Raw genomic sequence first — 19,159 nt, 5'->3', positions numbered from 1 at the left:
CACAAACTATACTGCGCATAATAAAATACAAACTGAAATTCAACTGATCTTAATGCAAGGGCGGCTGATATTTAAAAAGACGTTGAAACTAAACATGCCAAAATGACATATGCGGGACTTGCGTCGCTATTTAAACGAAGGCGGAAGTAAGCAGAGAGGTAAACTTTCACGCGACCGTCTTTGAGTCTGGCTTGAGTCGGAGCGGGTGTTTTTTTTTTTTTTTTTTTTTTCCCTCTCTCCAGGAGGGAAACTTTACAACGTTTAACGCGATTTGAACACGATTAATTCAAACAGTTTAGTGGCCCCCCGAGCCTAAGCAACCACATTGAAAGGTAGGAGCGCACCCCGGTGACGGAACGTCAGAGTTTTATCGCGTACAAACATATTTTAGCCGCTTCCTTTTGCGCCATTTTCGCTAGTTTGATAATGCACTCATGTAATGTGCGCCGCGGCCGGCGCTGATGTTCTTTGTCTTAATTCTGAACGTCCTAGTTTGTTTTCTTTTGACGGAATATCGAAGAAGCCACAGGGGACATATCGAAGAGGTGCGAGTTATTCCGTGGTTCGCCTTCTCGTTGGCGGAACGTGTTCTAAATCAAGTGCATTTTGCGCCATTTTTTTTTTTTTTTTTTTTTTTTTTTTTTTTTTTTGTGCTGCATCAGGCCGTGACAGTCGCGAACTGCGCCTGTTAATTCTGGCGCACATGAGTTAGCTTCCCGAGCTAACACGCTAACCTCGGTTGAGCACTTTTGACTCTTGCCTGGCACAAAAATGGAAGTGATACCGTAGTCAAGAACAGTAGTTGATTTGGTACGTGTAGAAGGAGGAAAAAGAAGGTGGAAATAACACCACACATAGTTTGAAGCTTGGAAATAATGTACATGCTAACAACGGTTGGGGGGGGCTAACTGCTAGCCACCTAGCGCTTTAGACATAATGGTCACAAATGCCACTTTTAAGCATGAAAGTCCGTTTTAAGGCCAGTTATGCCCCCCAAAATATTGCGCACGAACGAAGCAGTTAAATAGGCGAGCGACTAGTCGCTACTTGCTAGTTCGTGCTTTGAACGATGCATGTTCACAGTTTGCTTGTCTATATTCTCAAAGAGCTTGTAAGAAATGAAACTTGAATGTTCACGGTAAACGACGCGGTTATTCCGTTTTATAAGGTTACCTTGGTTCAAAAACAAAACAAAAAAATTATCAAAGTAGGGGGGGGGGAAAAAAACCAAAAACCCCAAGACACCACCAAATAAAAAAATTGATTGCCACCGAGAGGATGAGAATGTAATTGGTCTGATTGTCACGATACGTCGCTGGCATAGATGAATAAAGATACAGATTCGGTTGTCAATAAATATTTTTTGGACCGATTAAGTGTATTTGGAAAATTTCCCGGGGCACATCTGATGATCTCTCAACTGCACAGTGGTTGTCATTGATGTACAGTGGAAGAGGTAGTCTGGCTAAAATTGTCAAAGGGACTAATTAAGTCGCAATTAACTATTGGAGCTCACTAGCTGTGAGTGGTTTTTTTGTTTTTATTTTTTTTTATCCAACATCACCCAAAGAAGTGACTACACAAGGAACTGTTCACTTTTTTATGTTTTAGTCAACTGTTAAATGTTTAATTTCGATTCTTCCTCTTCGTTACAGGAGTCCACAAACGATGTCTGGCATTGCATTGAGCCGGCTTGCCCAAGAGCGCAAAGCATGGCGGAAGGATCATCCTTTTGTGAGTATACAGCAGACCCTTTCTAAACACAAAAATCAAGCCCCCCCAATTTTTAAGAAAATGTGTATGTTAACATTTAAAAATGGTCAGACGAATAGATGAAAAATGTATTAGTACTTAAAAATCAATTAAACCGTACTTAACAAATACTGGATTTAAACTGTACTGTACTAGATTTAAAAATAAATAGATAAATAAAATAAAGTTAATGCTACGATGCACAGTTTGAATGTTTAATTCAGTAATTATTTCAAGTACCACACTTGAGAATCCCTGCCCTGTTTTAACAGTTTAATCCCCAAATATAACCAAACTATGATCCCCAAAACACTTAACCATTTCAAACTAATTTTACATGACTTCAAAATAACTTTCTTACAGGTTGAATTTATAAAAAAAAAAAAAAAAAAAGGTCCTGGACATGCTTTGCAACTGAATTTCTTGGCCATTTAATTATTATTTTTGACTTGGATACACTCATTTTAAAATAATTCCTAGTGTTCTTTAGTACACTAGCGGTAGTTGGGAACTTACTTGAGCTGCTGTTGAGTTGCTAACAGTTTGCAGTTTCTCACCCCTGCCAATAGTGATGCAAACCTTTCTTTACATCATCTTGATAAGTTTACCACCCTGCTCCCTCTGGCATCTGGAGCCTTGCTTGCCTGTCGGTCGGCTATTAACGCCGGTTACAATTCCTCTAACACTACGCGTTAAAAAGCATTTATTTTTTTCTAGCAGGGACGTTACAGAAAGAGCACCAAAAAAAACGCTGCTAGGTGTGAATAGGTGTTTTTCAGCGAAGACTTTGTTCTACAGGAAAGTTGTAGTTGAGTCGGATCGCGAATCGGCAGGAAATCACCATACGCCCTCATTTTTAAAGTCAGTTAGGTTACATTTTCTTGAATGTGTTCTCTCTTCAGGGATTTGTTGCTGTACCAACAAAAAACCCGGATGGAACCATGAATCTCATGAACTGGGAGTGTGCTATCCCTGGCAAAAAAGGGGTAATGTTTGCTCATCATGTTAATGTCATTGAAATTATCAAAATGTGAGCTGTGTATTCAAGTTTATTGCTCGTCTCTGATATAAGCTGTGCATTTTTGCAGTATATTGCACAATCCTAGCATAATGAAACTTGAGTGAGATGTATTTTGGGGAGGGCTGAACTGCATTTGCGAAGCTGATTGCATAATTGCGTGTCATCAGACTCCGTGGGAAGGAGGCCTTTTCAAACTGCGCATGTTGTTCAAGGATGACTATCCTTCATCACCTCCAAAATGTGAGTTGCCTTCTCCTTTCTCGATCTGTTTACTTTGGTACAAATGGTGTACTAGTCTCAGTGGGTGATCGAAATGCCTTGGAACCAGTTGTCTGGAATACAAGGCCAGTTGTTGGTATCTTCCTATTGATGGACTGTAATGCGTTCCGAGTTCCTCTGATTTTACAATGTCTCTGTTACTGGTTTCTAATAACACTACTGTCATGGTCACTATAATCAGCTATGTAATATTACATAGCTGATTATAAAGCCCACCGTGTCCAGATGGTACAGGCTTGTTTTTCTTTTGCAGTTATCACACTGTTGCAGTCATGGATGGGCCAAATGTTTTTATGTTTGTGTGTTTCAGGTAAATTTGAGCCTCCTCTCTTTCATCCAAATGTGTATCCATCAGGCACAGTATGCCTTTCTATCCTAGAGGAGGACAAGGACTGGAGACCAGCCATTACAATAAAGCAGGTTTGCACTTCATAAACTCCTATCCTCGAAATAAGGGCTGAAACAATTAATGGAATCATTGGATTACAAAAAGTCAAAGCGAAATCTCTCCCCTGAAGCTTTGCTGGGATAATTTTTCCACACACTGTTACTGCAGTCGCATGCACCACTACTTGTAGAAATAAGTTAGTGCGGTGGCTGCTACTTTAGGAAAGGGTGTGTAAAAAGAGGGTGTCCAAATTTGGGGATAATTTCACACTGTAAAAGTAGGTGACGTGCCATGTCAAAATGTAATTGCCAATACAGTGGGATGAAAAATTATGTGAAGCCTTTGGAATTTCTTTTCATATTTTTATTAAGCATGACGAACATTCACAGGATACTGAGGGGGGGGGTGTAAGTGATGATAACTGGTTGACCCTTTGCCAGCAATAACCTTCTGCAAATGCTTGCTGTAGTTACAGATCAGATGTGCACAATGATCAGGCGGAATTTTGGACCATTCCTCTTTACAAAACTGCAGTTCGGCAAGATTCCTGGGATGGCTGGATTGAATAGCTCTCCTGAGGTCATGCCACAGCATATCAATTGGGTTTAGGTCAGGACTTAATATGTGAACTTGTATAAAACTGGAAATAGTTGCAAAAGTATGTCTAAAAGTCTTGTTCATCAGTGCACAGTTAGACAAATGGACTATAAATGGTGTAAGTTCAGCCCTGTTGCTTCTCTGGAAAGATGACTGCAAGAGCACAACACAGAAGGCTCAGTGAGGTAAAAAGAACCCTAGAGTGTCGGATGAAGACTTGCGGAAATAATTGGCAATATGCCAGCATCTCTGACAAATATACCATATGTAAAATATTGAACAAGAATGGGGTTCCAGGGACAACGCCAAGGAGGAAGGAAGAATAGTACAGCACACCCACATCAAAATCTTAATTGTGAAGCAGGGTGGAGGGAGCATCATGGTATGGGTGTGCTTTTCTTCTTCAGGGCCTGGACAGATTGCTATCATCAATGGAAAATGGAAAGTTTATAAAGATATTTTGGACAAGAACTTGAGGCCATCTGTCCAACAGTTGAATCTTAAGAGCATGGGTGTTGCAACAGGAAAATGATCCAAAACACAAAAGCAAACCAACAACAGAATGGCTTCCAAAAAAAAAAAAAAGAGAATATGTTCTGGAGTGGCCCAATCAAAGTCCTGACCTCGAGATGCTGTGGCATGACCCCAAGAAAGCTACAAACACCAAACATCCTTGGAATTCCGCTGACGTGCAAACGCTTTGTAAAGAGGAATAGCATTGTGTGGTATTAGTTTATGCAGACTGTTTTTTTTTTTTTTTTTGTTATTCTTGATTTACATGATGGGATTGATTACATTTTATGACCAATAAATGCAGAAGTTCAAGAAATTCCAAAGGCTTCATATACTTTGTCCCCTCCCACTGAATGAGCATGGTGGTAGTTTGGTTCTAAAGAGTCTATTGAAAACAAGTAAAAACTTTATTTATTTCTTCCCCTCCCACAGATCCTATTAGGTATTCAGGAACTTCTAAATGAGCCTAATATCCAGGATCCTGCCCAAGCAGAGGCTTACACAATCTACTGGTAAGACAAACGGCACACATCCTGTTTCAGTCTGTAGAATGTAATGTGACGTCACCAAAAAAATGTCGGCCAGAAAGAAGAAGTGATGAGCATTTCAGTTACTTTCTAGACTGTTTAAATCACAATTGGATATGGAAGAGTTTGTGAGTCCTTTACAATCTAATTGGGGGAGGAATAGAGGACACCCCGAACAAGGGCACACTCGCCAAAGTATGGCTGCATTCTGCTCACGTGATTGTGTGAGTCACAGTTCCGGGCGCTACCGCTAACGTCCGCTGCGTGCACAGCGACCATCGCGGGGGGTGGGGGGAAATTAGTTTCGGACGCTTCATTCCGCCTCGTCCTTGACAATTTCAGCATGTTGGTGGCGGTTCAAAAAAATATGAATACCGCCCAGTATGGGTGGCGCCTCAAAACATTTCCCGCTACGAACAGCAGGAATGTGTTTTGTCACAAAATGGGATTTCAGGATCCTGATGCTGTTTCTTTTTTTCCCCTTTCCAGCCAAAACAGAGTAGATTACGAAAAAAGAGTCCGATCACAAGCCAAAAAGTTCTCCCCCTCGTAAGGGCAAGGACGCGCGTCTTGCTGTGGCAGAAGGAATCACCTCCTCCCCCGCTCAGTCACAATGAATGTGCTCCCCTCGCATCGGGACTTGCTTAAAGACTCCTATTTAAACTCTACACATTCTGTGCCATCCACACCCGCCCACACCCATTTGGCCTGTCAGTTTTTTGTTTTCTTTTTTTTTTTTTTAAATTTTTTTAATTTTGTCTTTTTTTTTTTTTTTTTTTCTTCGTTTGTTTTACTCTTAATTGCCGGTCGGTGCGTAACACTGAGAGCGGATCGGTGCTTCAGCACCCTGGTTGTTTCTTTTTAAACTGTCTTATGCGGTGCGGACGACGCGGCTCCAGTCCAGTTTCATCCAGTCTGTGCAAGCTGGCCATCATCCATGTCCGAGGAAGAAATTATTATTATTTTTTTGGGGGTTCCTCTTCTTTTCCATACATTTAATGTAAATGCTTATTTCATTGTCAGTATTTCAACTGCTGTATAATGAATGGCACTTTTATACTATTGTATTTCACTTAGTGTCTCTAGATGGTTCTGTCTAATTCTTTCCCGGATTTTTTCTATTCAGCATGCTGTAACATATGATAGAATCTGCTGCCTTGGCTGTCTTTTTGTTATTCCGAGTGTTTGCTTTTGGGATGAATAAAATGGCTCCGATGACCGAGGCAGGTAGGCATACTATTGTGTCAGACTTTAAGGGTATACGGTGCTTTGTTCATGTAAGTGTTGGCGTAAATAAAACTTTCTACAAACGGTTTCGTGGCTTCATTGTAGAGAGCATTTTTGTTCCATAAAATTGTATTTCTATCCAATAATCTTACTCATTTTGTAGTTTATCTTGGCTGCACTGCTGCTTGCATGTGGCTGTAATTTTTTTGGGGGCCTTTTGCTATGCCAATCTAATCTGCCCTTCAGAATCAGTAGTGCGGAGCCATGATGTAACTTAAAACTAGAACTATTAGCTATTGGGCTGTTTCTTAAGCCAATCAGATGTCAAGTCTTTCCTGATGTCAGCATTTTTACATCTGATTTGGTTGGTCAGAACAAATCTTATCACAGCAAACGTCAATGAACAAAATGCGTCCGCAGCGATCCGCATACATTTAATAAATTGAGTATGAAGTGTTTTGTATTTATTTATTTTTTGCTGAATATTGATTCTGAGTTAAGCGGTGGACTAAGTAAGTCCAGATACCAAACTCAGTCTGCTGCTGGGAGTTAGGTTGCCCTCAGGGGGCCAGCTATCACGGTGAGAAAAATAAATATAAAATTGCAATGGGTGTCACACTGTGCCAAAAAGCCAAGGTGCAGTACGGTACCTTGGGTAAAAAGTGGAACAAAATGCAAAACAAGCTGCTTATGTTTGGTGTAAACGTACAGCTTTAATGACATTTAAAATACAACCCCAAAACAATTTATTTTTCGAGAAGTGCAATATCGATGGTTTGTCTTTTTTATGAAATGAAGTCATGTCGACATATAACAGTCAGTATGAAGTATGCTATTAATAAAAAAAAAAAGGTTTGGGTCCATCTGGTTTTTTTTTTTTTTTTTTTTTAGCCTTCTGAATGAACATGTCAATCTGTTCAAGGTTTCAGTATTTTTGCACAATTTGCCCTTTAACAAGGTGTAGAATGGCAAACTTCACTAAAGGTGTTTGATCCGCAAATGGCCCAATAGATTTCATGGTTCAATTAGAGCTGGCAACTAAACGGTTGTCCTCCTCATGATGTTGTCAAGCTTTCGGAATTGGCCCGCGGGCCTCCAGTTTCACACCTGTGACGTTGAATAAATGCGTCCCAACTGGGGTTGCAAAATTTCTGCAATTTTCAAAGTTGGAAACTTTCCATGGGAACTAATGGGATTGAACCAGGAATTTCCCAACCCCCCCAAAAAAAGGTTGGTTTTTAAAAGTGGAATTTTCATATAGTTGGCTTTAATTTATGCAAGTGGAGCTGAATGCATGTTTATGTTTATTGGTCTTTTCGGTTGGGGGTGTGAATTTCTCTTCATTTATTCAATAGGTTGGGGAGGGTAATATTTAACTCAACATTCATGTTTTTTTTGTTCATTATTGTTCATCACTCGATTGCTCAAATTATTGAAAACGGAATAAAGTTTCAGTTAGAAGTCAGTTAAAGATTTAGCTTTTTGGTTATATTATTTTGCATGAAAGTCTAATATTTCTATGCTTCTTTCCAAAATTCCGCATCTTAACTTCCCATGGAAATTTACCACGCTTCCCTCACAGCTAACTCGGCCTCAAATTAATTTCTTGGAGGCATCCTTCCCATGTGTGTTTAATGTGTTACATGAATCGTATTCTGACCTCCCAGTGTGTTTCACCGCAACGCTCGTGACCTTTCCCGTGGTCGGCTCGGGCTGCTGCGAGACGCTCAGTGTGCAGTATTCGTGGGGAGCTTCCCTCTGGATGAGAGGAACGCCGCTGGGCCCACATTGCGCCTTCTCCTCACTCGGCGGTAAACCGACGCTCGACGCGATGCTTCTCGCTGGAGAAGCTTTGCGTACTGGCTGATTCGTGTTTTTGTACTCCAGCCCTGCTTGATGGTCCCGCGCTGGACTCTCTTCCTCGTGGCTGTCCACTTGGAGCGTTTCCTCGGGCTTGAGCGTGAAGGTCATGTTTGCTGGCGTGTCCACCCAGCTCTGTGATCACATTGGCAAAAGTACTCACAATCTTTATTTAGGTAGAAGTGCAGATACAGTGGAGATAAAAAACTGTATACACCTGTATCGAAATGCCTGGCTATAACCTGCACAACTCAATCGGGTGGTAAAAAAATGAAATCTTTTCGAGAGGGGAAGTAAAACGATACAGCTGAGAAAATGTGTGCACACCCTCTTATAACTGGGGATGTGGCTGTGTTCAGCATTGACCAGTCGCATTCAAACTCAAGTCAAATGGGACACGTTAACATTTAAAGGGCCTCTGAGCAACACCAACTAGTTCAGATGTTCTAGTAGGCTTTTCCTGACAGGTTTTGTGCCAACACTGACTGCTACTCTGAACTGTTCATAAGTCTACCCAGCTTGTCTATTCCAGTTCCAGCTGTAAAAAAAGAATAGCCCCCTGATATTTTTTTTTATACCAGAAGCCTGAAGGTTTTGTGTCAACACTGACTCCTGTTTTGAACTGTTCATAATTCCCCTCTTCACTTTCAGCTGAAGAAAAATAGCCCCCTTGAAATTATTTTTAAATGTAATTACATTTTTTCGAGCAGAAGTCTGAAGGCTTTGTGCCAACACTGACTTCTGCTTTGAACTGTTCATAATTCCCTCCACCTGTACTCAGGCCCCAGTTCCTGCTGAAGAAAAACAGTTCGAAAACATGATGTGGCCCAATCCTCCAAAAACTAAATTACCACGCATGCCAGGCCAGATTTACCTTAAAATCGCCATGGCACTCGCCGTATAGACTCTGGAAGTATGGCGCTGGAGTGGGGACGAAGGCACCTTGCCTCCACCTGGAAGTTCACAAATCGTGACTGATCAAGTGTGCACTCGAGCAAGTACGGAATGTGCAGGAACGGAGGAGCGCCTTGCCTTATTAGTGAAGCGCAGCACAAAATCAGGACGAGTGTGGCCGTCACACCTGAAGCAAGGGAGACTTTTTTGGCATTTTTGGAAAGGAAGCCATCAACTGGGGCATCTGAGAAGAGCAACAATGAGGATTTTGCCAAAACTGCCGGAAGGCTACTATTGTTTTGTACAACTCATTCTGTCATGTCTCAATTTGGTTTTAGAATGGCCATATTATGGGAAATTTGTATTTCAAAGCCAAAATATAAGCCGAGCTTCAGTGTTAGCTAACAGTGTTACCAGCAGATATCATTTTAAAATAATAATTTTCATAAAAAACGTAAGAAAAAAAAGTTGAATGTTACAAGACACTTATTTTCATTTAAAAAGTAATGAAAATTTGTCACAATGTATTTAAAGTTGTAAATCAATTTGAATTTTACATGACGCCAGAATATTATTTTAATGCAAAAAAAGATATTGCACAATTTTAACCATTTATTTTTATTTTTTTACACTCTTGCCTACAACTTTTGCGTTCTGAACAATAACACCATGCTGAGATTTTGTTGTTGCTTCAATATTTACAGTAAAACCGTGCGTATCCATGAATTGGCCCATTCACAGATTTTTGGGATAACCTACCCTCCGTTATTCGTTGAAAAATTCACACCAATTGGTGTTTTTGTGGCAACTATGTTGAACTGAGGTGAGGAGCTTCATTTCGTCAGGCCATAGCCTTCTCCGATTGAAAATAAGCGCTTCGCCCCCATCTTGTGGCGTCTATGGGTAATTACAAGTCTTTTTTGGAGCGCGCATCAACGACTTTGAAGATTTTTGGTCTTCGTAACAGCATATTGCTTCGTTCTTAGCATGTTTCATAAATGCTTGGAATCGGTCGGATTCTATCGAGGGAAAGCCTCACCGTTGGCCCAGTCGGTTCTCCAGTGAACCTCTTGTGACCAGTCACTCCATTTGCCCTGAAAGGGAGCCGCTGCGGGCGCGGACCTCACTTTGGTACAATATTCCGTGTCCATCTCGAGGTCGCTGTCAGCCACGGAATATTCCCGATTGTCTGTGTCGATGTAACGGACTCTCACCTGGAAAAGAGGACTCCGATTATGTCGTGTTGCCACCTTTTTGACCTGCTCCAAAATGGCCCGCGTACGCCGTGTCTGTCCCATCGTTTGTAGAAACAGAGTTGATATTTGAGGTTTTCCTTCAGGGTGGAGAAGAGAAGTTTCTCGTAGGTGTTGTTCCAGGTGAAGTGGCGTCGGCTGGAGTTGTGGCTGACGGCGAGGCAGCACGGTGCGTTCGGTTTGACTGAATGGGAAAATAGAGGAAGTTTATTTTTGGGGTGTTTCTTCGTAGTACGCAGTGCGGATGACGGTGGGAAAGTGACTTGATGACACCCTACTATGTGCCGCTGGTTTGTAGCTATCATCCAGCATCTGGCAGCCCCTGTCAGCGCCATCACTTCGTTTTTCTCCGCACAGCGAGATTCGAAACAGGTCGTAATCCACAAATGTCTTCACGGGAGAAGAATCCTCCGGCGTGGTCGCGGCGGTTGACACGGAACACGAGCGGCGGCCTCCGCTGGCGTTTGACAGCATGCATTCGTATGCCCCGCTGCGGAGAAATGAATCTCAGTGCGCTGAATGTTAATCATTTAGAAGGTGGCAATTCGGAAGGTGGCTCACTTTGCGTATTTCTTCTCAAAGGTCAGCCAGTGGGGGCCATCTTGTGCTGATGTGAGGTTCAGGGAGCAGTTGATGGTGAACACGAAGTCAGTGTCGCACTCAAAACTCACCCTCATGCCTGCAAATCACATAAACTCAACAAAGGTGGCAAAAGTACTCCGTACATATTACGTAGAATTACTGATATTTGCATCGGAAAAGACTGGTAAAAGTCAAAGTATTGATTCTACTCTTTTACTTGAAAGTTAAAAACGTACGCCCTAAAATGTAAGGACAAGTAAAAACCAATGTTTGTCAATTGCAGTAGTGCTTTGAGATACGAGTTGAATTCGTTGCATGAGGAAAACATTCTGTAATGCGTTTTTAATTAGGGAATGTAGCACTCGATGATATTGTACTTTGGAAAAACATAACAGCAACATAATTAAATAGAATGATCGAATGCGTCTGTTCAATTCATTGTGCTGCTCCTTCTGGTGTGCCTTGGTCACCGGGTGGCAGTAGAATGCAGTCATTCAGAGTCACCACAACTCAGCGACGCAGCAAGGTGCAATATCGCTCATTCCCCCCCCCCCCCAGAGGATAAAGAATATATGCCTGTGAGGGTTGCGATATTGTCTGTGTGTTGTTGCACTATTTGTGCCCAAATATCCGTTCCTTAAAGGGTTATAACGCCGCAACTTATCGATGCTAATCGTGAGCCCATCTTTGTCTTTTTCCATAAAGAGGGGGGCGGGGGGCGTTCCTAAGGCAACGTTGTTAGTTTATTTTGTTTCGTTTGACATTGAACTTGGTCTTGTGTGTGTGTGTGTGTGTGTGTGTGTTATTTCTCACTACAGAAACACAATCTTTAAAAAACACTCATTATGACTTCATTACTTAACTGCGTTGTCCCTTGATAGTTGATTCACGATTAACAAATCAGCTTTTAAAAGGCAACCTTTTAACTCTCTACGACACACAGTCCTGGCAAAAATGAAGAAAAACATTTTTTTGGGGACGTTTTTCTGTGAAATGTGCTGCATCTTATCATTTTTTGCTTTGTAGTGTAATTTTTGTTTTAAAAAAGAAAAATAATAATAATAATAATGACTAAGCTATCCATTCACCTGAGTCGTCGTCCGCCATAAACTTGAATTAGCTTCTAGGAAGCTCCTTCTCCTCACAATGAGCACTCCAGAATTCCATGTCAATTGTATGCAGCGTGTGTGTTGGGTTGCGAAATAAACTCAACTGGAAGTCAATGTCGAAATTTGTGTGCGCAATGTTGTCAGTAGTTTCTGGAATTTTGTATTTTGTTTTTTTAATGTTTGAAAAGTGCATTTAATTCCAACATATATTGTATAAATAGCAAAATCTGGGGAAAAAAACCAGATTGTTTGGCAGTGGTCTCTTCATTCTCTCCCCCCCCCCCCCGCCAAAAAAAAAAGCTGTCCATTCTGGTTGTCATTGTAATCAAAGAAATATCACCTGCAACAGGAAGTCCATACACGTGGCCGGCGTGCAATAAGAGCAGCATCAGTTTGAGCTGCGCCATCGTCGCCTCGGCGTCTGCAGCAGCCCTCTCAGGCTCATTTCAGCACAAAGCGCTCCGTTTTTGAATGATGAGCAAAAAAAAAGGAGGGAGGGAGGGTAGAGGAGAGAGTAGGTGCGAGTGCGCGGGGAAGGCTTTCATCGCCCACAAAACGTGCACCTCTGCACATTTTATTTTCCCCACAATAAAAAAAAAAATTTAAAAAAGGGGGCGGAGCATAAGCGAGGCTTCAAATGAGCCGAACACAAAATCAGGACACTACGTTAGGTACAGCTGCAGCTGATTCTGGAGCAAAAAAAAAAAAATGCCAAATTGAATTTAGAGACGTTCAAAGAATGAAGTTGTGCAATATCTGAGGTGGTTTTTAGTTGGAAGCGGCTCGCGCGGTGATTGTGTCGACGATAAACAGCGAGCGCGTGAGAAAGATCGCTGTGTAAAGTTCGAGGGGCCAATCGGACGTGCGATACCTCGCAGACGCACAACTGAAACTCTTTTTCATTGCGCTTTTGTGATACAAAGTGACGCGTTGGAAGGATTTCACGAGTGAGTGCGACGCGATCGCGAGGGGCCATCGTGAATTTGCTCCCCGACGGCCTCTCATAGAGTAATGTGTGAAACAATCGTTCTTATGGATTTTATCTGACATTGTGCAAATTCATTCCCCCCCCCCCCCCACCCCCCCTCCTGTGCGAAATGGAAACGTGTCGATTGTGGCGCAAGAGCGGCCGTGATAAGCTGAGCGTCGTCTTGAATGTGATAACAAAAATGTTTTCCTTTGCACGACTTGAGATGATTGGTGATACGTGACCTTAAAGGTTATCAAGCAGATTCTTCTGTCTGTCTGTCTTAACACGCAAGATCGGGACTTGTCTCCATGCCAACAGCCCGAAAGTCGTTCATTATTAGGGGAAAGATGTTCTAATATGTATGTTTTACGTGTTTATCACTTTTGTGTCCGTTTGTGTGTTCGTTAATTTACTGTACGGCTCATTTTCGGATCTAATGAAGCGACGTGTGAGTGTGAACTGACTAAAAGAAAACGCCATCTTTTGTTATTTTATTGTTCCATTGTTTTGAAATTGCAGAAATATATAAAGACAAGAAATGTCATTATTATAAAAGTGGGCCAGCAATGAAAATAACAAGGGCTAACGCTAAATCATTTTTGCATTAGTTTCCCTATTAACATATCGCAGGCTACGTGGCGGTAAAAATAAGCTAGGTAGGCTAGCTTTGTTGTTGTTGTTGTTGTTTTTAAAGCGTATAGTTCAGATGGAGGATCTAGTGGAGGTCACTCGCAGGCCAGTTTGCCGTCAAAAGACGAGAGCGTGATGGCGAAGGCCTGAAGGGCACACATGGGGAAGCTGTAATCCATGGAGAAGACGTCCTCGGAAACGCGGCCGAACTGCATCACGATGTAGTCGCCTGGAAGAGACGCAAACAGCGCGCGCCTGTTGGGAATGTTGCCACTCAGCTCCTTCAAAAGCAGCCGTCTTACTATACGTTTGCATACCAACTGCTAGCATGTTAGCATTTGAGCTCATCTTTAAAATGCTTTCTTACAACAGGGCACAGCGCAACATGGTTTTCTGTACTCGGGATACTACATGTTATTGGCATACCAAATATCTGATTGAAGTTAACGGCGGTTCAAAATTTGACCACCGTAAGTAACTTTCCGTTTTCCTTTTGTCGCAGTAAATCTGAGCGCAGTTGGGAATTCACCATTCTCCGGGTGGATGATCTGGAAGTTTTTAACGGAGGCTTGCGTGACGCGGCCTTGGAAGTTGAGCACGTACGACTGCGTCTGCTCGTTCCAGCTGGGGCATTTGTTGACCAGGGTCACCAGCTTGTCGGTCTTGCGGTTGGCGTGGCACATCAGCAGGGTTTCCTGTTCCTGAAAGTGTCACCGTCGTCGTTCCCGTTAGGCATTCCCATTGTGACATCGCAGCATACCCGAATTGTAAAACTGACATTTTTGGGCTGAACGGACACTCTTTCGTCGTTCTCCAGCATTCCCGGGATGATCACTGTCATTTTCCTGGGACCTCGAAATCCCAGAACGTTTGTTTCCTGGAAAAGAATCGAAATTCAAAAGCTTGTTTGGCGCCGTCATTCCCAACCACCGTGTCAGAGATCATTGGGAAATGATCCAATTGCTCCCAAAAATATATTATTAACCACAAATAATGTATCTTTGTTCAACCCGCTGTGACGGGCCGGAAATAATTATTTTTTTCCCCGCTAGATGGCAGAAGATACAATTCGTGTCTTCATTTCAGTATACGATGTTTTCCTCGCTAGATCGCGGTTCACCTATTGCCGATTCGGTGCCTCGCGGATTTTCTTCCCCCGTATTCATATTGCGCATAATTTGTCATGTTGTGGGATTTTGAACGTACGCTTCGTAGCCGAAAACAGTCAAACTGTAAACAAAAAATATATATAATGAAAACATGGACTCAAATGTACACGGTGTACAGTACGACTGTGCATTACTGTATGTTGAAGAGTTTAAAAGGCGTTTAAGCGAATCGAAAGTGTTAATAAGAGTATGGTAGAGGTTAATGAAGGTGCGGGCCATTTGTAAATCAAGGGTAGCACTGTATCTAATTTCTGTTTGGTAAGCCCGTGTGAGATTTTCCCGACGTCCAACATGCGCCTCGGCTCAGCGAGCGCAGGGATGCGAGCGCGAGACTCACGTAACAGATGGCGGCCAGCTCTCGTCGCACGGATTCACACTCTTTGATGAACGGCTTTTTGTCGGGGTTTTCGCCACCGTCGTACACAGTGAACTTCGTCCCCAGCGCGTTGGACCTGGAACGTAGAATATCTATTTATCTGTCTATCTATCTATCAGGCTTATAACATAGACTAGACGAAAGGGTGTCCAATTGGTTTTCGTATAATAGAAAGCGACCTCAGCTTTCCGATGTAGCAGCTGGTGTCTCGGGACAGATTTGTCGGGTCGGTGGAGATGAGATAGTTGGATGTTTTGCTCCGCTTCCTTTTTCGGCCCGCCATTAGAAACACCTGAACGATGGCGTGAGATACAACGAAAACAACAGAGAAAGTCAAGCTCAGCCTCTAGAATCAAATCTGCCTGTGCAAAAAAAAAAAAAAAGGAGACAGCAAAAGTAGTCTGCACAGAAAGCACAGATGTGTGTGTTGAAAAGTAAAACTAAAACTACAAAGTCGGGGAAAAAAAATCAATACTTCAGTAAAGTGTAAACACCTGAAGTACAGTAACAAAGCATTTGAACTTGATTACTTCTCATGATTAAAGATAAGCATAAATGGATTAACGGAGCCAAAGTAGAGAGCCGACCCTCTTTCCGTCGTCTTTCTCCATGTGGAGGTAGTAAGTGGGGTACATGCCCTTCTCCACGCCCCTCCTGTCCCTGGTGACCCGACACTGGACGGTCGCGTCTCTGGGCGCGGGGCGCGAGGCGAACGCCTCCAGGTCCTCCAACGATATCGGAGAAGCCGCCTGCGGCGACAAAAATGCCGCAAATTCATTCCATCGATATGATCGCGTCAGTCGAATGAACGGTAAATTGTTGAACTTTTTCTAAATATTCATTGATGAAAGCTCGTGTCTACCTCCGTGTTTGGACAAAAGGGTAGCATTTGTTTTTTTTTTCTCCCAATTACAGTCATCCCATGTGAGGGATCAAATAGCGAAACTCAGCCAGGATCGATAGAAGACTCCGAAAGTCAATATTGCTCTAGCTTGGGCGACACAACATCTGCATGTTCCTATCAGTCAACGTTCGCGATCTTCTTTTAGGAAATATTGAGAGATTTGCCGCATGTTTGGAATCAACTAAAATCTGAGGGAAAACCCGCAAATTCTGTGCAAACAGGAGTAATCAACGCCATATAAAAGATGGCGATAGGAATGGCCAGACAATTTGAAATCACTCCTTTCCAAAAGGACTAAAAATGGATTTAGCCCGCTTGAGTTGCGAGCGGCTCCGTTAGTGGCGACTCACTCCGTTGTCGGCTTCGCTGCCTGAAGACGAGCTCTCCTTGTAGTTCGAGTTGAGGGACGCTAAACTCGCCGTGTTTTTCTCTCCTCGCTTCTTCTTCCGTTCTTTCCGCTCCGTCTGAACCTCCTCGTCCTTGCTGTCGTCGCTGATTTGACACCTCGCTGTGAGGAACGTTCGCGCGATATTACGCTTGTCAAACGGATCGTCCAGATGTTGTTCGCGCGTCGCCAACGTACACGTGTCCAGATGTTTTTTGCTCCGAGGAGAGTTGCGGGACGGCGTCGGGCACTCGTCTTCCGCCTGGTCGCCGCTTTCTCCGTGTCCGTTTTTCTTTGGACTCGTGGCCTCCAAGTCCGACACTGAGGGGTCCTGCAAGTGCTTCTCTGCGCAAAATTGAAATGAAGAGACAAGATCGCAAAAGCCTGCCGTGTAGCCAAATCGACAATCGAAATAGTTCAATCCGACTGAACTCTGCTTCACAAATCGACTGCACTGTTAAAAAAAAAAAAAAAAAAAACGAAGTTTAAGCCACTGCATAGTTTGAACATTTAATTTAGCGATTGTTTCGCATACCACTAGAGGGAGCTATCATATTCACTGCTTTCGACCAAATCGCCAGCGTAATCTCAACGGCGAAGCGCGTCCTTACTTTTGCGCTCCTGTTTGGCCGTTTTGTTTGTCGTCTGTCCGCCGTGGCCGACTTTCGCTTTGTCCGTCTTTGTTGTTTTTTCCTCCTTCTCTTTCTCCTGTCCGTCATTGTCCTCCACAGCTGGAAAAGACAAAAGAGCGCAATTTACCACTCCCGCACGCTTTAAACACATTTCAACTGTTTAAAAAACACAAGTGATGAATGTACTTGTCTGTTGAGGAAATCCTGCGAGTATTAAAGCGGCGGAAATGTTCTTACGTTTGGTTTTCTCTTTCTTCTTGGTCTTCTTGCCTTCCTCGCGCGTGCCGTCGTCGTCGTCGTCGTCCTCCATTTTGTCATCTTCTTGCTCCGTGTCCAAGTTGATCTTTTTGGAAGCGACGGGCTTCTCTTCAGGCACCTCAGCTAACATCAGGGCGGCCTTCTCGTCGCCCTCGCCCAGCGTGATGATGTCCAGCGGGTTGTCATGGGCGTGCTCCACTTGGTCTTCACGGGAAATTGGGATAGAAATGTGTTATTAGAGGTGGTCAAGATAAAGCAAAGCGGTATTGTGCGCCATGTGATGTTTTTCGTGACAGACCGCTGAGGGAGATGTTGCTGAGCGACTGGCTGACCAACAGCGGCGTCTCGTCTGAGCGGCCTTTTTCTTTGCGGGTCTTCTGGCGGGCGTCTCGGTTGGCGACCACCATTTGACAATCGGCGCGCTTCTTTTGTTGCTTTTTCATTAAAATGCATCGCTAGGACATAATTAGAGCTTGTTACGTCCTACTTGGTTATTTTGCACACAGCGTCTATATTTGTATATATAAATATAAAAAAAATTAAAGTTCACATACTTTCAACAGCGGTTTACTTAAGTACGTTTTTCAGGTTTCTGTACTGTACTACATTTACACCCTATATTTGAAAACCGATATCTGTACTTTCTACTTGTCACCATTAGAAATGAAAGTCAATCTTTTTTTTTTGTCTTTCTAGATCAGATCATGATAAAAGTTGAATAAAACATTTTCAAGTGAAAAGTGTTAACTCTTCAACAGAGAGGCCAAGCACGATTTCTCCTTAGGCGACGCCGTAGATGAACACAAACGGGCGGTTATCATCTGAAGTGGGGGTTCGCTTGACGGCAAAGCGATAAAACAGCATCAACGATGTCTACTTTCTAAATCCTTGAGGTTCGAAATAACATCAGAATCAATTTTGTCAGCGCAAACGCATTTTTTAACAAAGCTATATTGCACATAAACGTTACTTAACAATTTGAAATGCATGTTTAGAAACAAACAGTTCTTTGAGATCAAATGCAAATGTGCTGAACGTCTAAGTGAAATACAAGCGAACTGAGCCGCACTTTGAACAATCACTGGACTGCATTTTGGATTATTATAATGTTATCTTCATCGAAAGCAGTGATTTTATTTGAAAAATAAGCAAGTCACCCCCAAACCTTTTGATCAATAGCATATAGCTTGTGGTGCCCCTTCAACCTTGATAATGACGCAATAATAGCATATTTAACCAAATGTGTCTGTCTTAAAAGGGCCTGTTTAAGGGAGTTCTACAAACCACGATAATAATTGAAGGAAAATGACTACGGTCAATATTTACTGTGCATTGGTTAGTCAACGCTTGTGTTGCCTCAAGTTCAACAGCAGGTGATTCTGACACGTGCAAACTCAAGGATGCTTTTATGTAAGCGTTGAACACACACTACAATCAATTGTTTCAAACTTTAAAAAGAGAGCACATCCGACTATTACAGGGACTCTTTTAAACACGAATAGCATTGGACGTGTTGTTTTTACCTGATTGTTCAGTTTCCGCTGTCGTATGTCGGGATCCTCCATGTCGGCAAAAGCCAGGACGGCGAGGAGATGCTTAGTCAAAAACGGAATAAAAAGTGCAAAAGCGAGGTGGGGAAGCACTTAACGCAATGAAAAGAGGACGCGGGCGTGTGATGGCGGACCCCCCCCCCCCCCCCCCCCGCCCCATCTGTCTGCTCACCTGCATGGAGCAGAAGGCAAAGTGGATTAAGAGGGGATAATGTTCTTAAACAGCTCAGCCGGCGTGGACGAGCAACGGAGGGAAGACGAGGCCCGGCCGCAAACACTTGTT

General features: G+C 42.9%; 3 protein-coding genes across 6 annotated transcripts; 1 reads left to right on the top strand and 2 right to left on the bottom strand.

Annotated features, from left to right (window-relative positions):
* Positions 1 to 172: 172 nt before the first annotated feature.
* ube2ib (ubiquitin-conjugating enzyme E2Ib) lies at positions 173 to 6,390 on the top strand. Of its 3 annotated transcripts, none has more exons than XM_061756644.1 (7): positions 173 to 332; positions 1,656 to 1,734; positions 2,655 to 2,738; positions 2,941 to 3,013; positions 3,363 to 3,472; positions 4,983 to 5,062; positions 5,567 to 6,390. In XM_061756644.1, exons 2-7 carry the CDS (start codon positions 1,669 to 1,671, stop codon positions 5,628 to 5,630), a joined length of 477 nt encoding a protein of 158 aa, XP_061612628.1. In that variant the 5' UTR covers positions 173 to 332; positions 1,656 to 1,668; the 3' UTR covers positions 5,631 to 6,390. The 3 variants fall into 3 exon arrangements, with proteins under 3 accessions (XP_061612628.1, XP_061612629.1, XP_061612630.1); XM_061756645.1 differs by lacking the exon at positions 173 to 332 and adding an exon at positions 364 to 545; XM_061756646.1 differs by lacking the exon at positions 173 to 332 and adding an exon at positions 689 to 810.
* Positions 6,391 to 7,163: 773 nt separating this feature from the next.
* Positions 7,164 to 13,027, bottom strand: LOC133469482 (interleukin-21 receptor). Its single transcript, XM_061756634.1, has 8 exons — positions 12,343 to 13,027; positions 10,873 to 10,990; positions 10,590 to 10,801; positions 10,341 to 10,495; positions 10,098 to 10,272; positions 9,197 to 9,302; positions 9,039 to 9,117; positions 7,164 to 8,299 (listed from the first exon to the last, which is right to left on the bottom strand). The coding sequence occupies exons 1-8, from the start codon at positions 12,407 to 12,409 to the stop codon at positions 7,898 to 7,900; spliced, it is 1,314 nt and encodes a 437-aa protein (XP_061612618.1). The 5' UTR covers positions 12,410 to 13,027; the 3' UTR covers positions 7,164 to 7,897.
* A 422-nt stretch (positions 13,028 to 13,449) lies between these two features.
* Positions 13,450 to 19,011, bottom strand: si:dkey-220f10.4 (tubby protein homolog). 2 transcript variants are annotated; one of them, XM_061755529.1, is made up of 12 exons: positions 18,850 to 19,011; positions 17,625 to 17,781; positions 17,306 to 17,530; positions 17,048 to 17,167; positions 16,635 to 16,781; positions 16,402 to 16,559; positions 15,735 to 15,896; positions 15,327 to 15,439; positions 15,109 to 15,223; positions 14,381 to 14,479; positions 14,132 to 14,303; positions 13,450 to 13,831 (listed from the first exon to the last, which is right to left on the bottom strand). In XM_061755529.1, exons 1-12 carry the CDS (start codon positions 18,889 to 18,891, stop codon positions 13,698 to 13,700), a joined length of 1,644 nt encoding a protein of 547 aa, XP_061611513.1. In that variant the 5' UTR covers positions 18,892 to 19,011; the 3' UTR covers positions 13,450 to 13,697. The 2 variants fall into 2 exon arrangements, with proteins under 2 accessions (XP_061611513.1, XP_061611514.1); XM_061755530.1 differs by lacking the exon at positions 15,735 to 15,896.
* Between the last annotated feature and the right edge of the window lie 148 nt (positions 19,012 to 19,159).

This window comes from Phyllopteryx taeniolatus, chromosome 19 (genome assembly GCF_024500385.1).
Source record: "Phyllopteryx taeniolatus isolate TA_2022b chromosome 19, UOR_Ptae_1.2, whole genome shotgun sequence".
NCBI classification, from domain to species: domain Eukaryota; kingdom Metazoa; phylum Chordata; class Actinopteri; order Syngnathiformes; family Syngnathidae; genus Phyllopteryx; species Phyllopteryx taeniolatus.
This window is presented reverse-complemented; position numbering and strand designations above follow the sequence as displayed.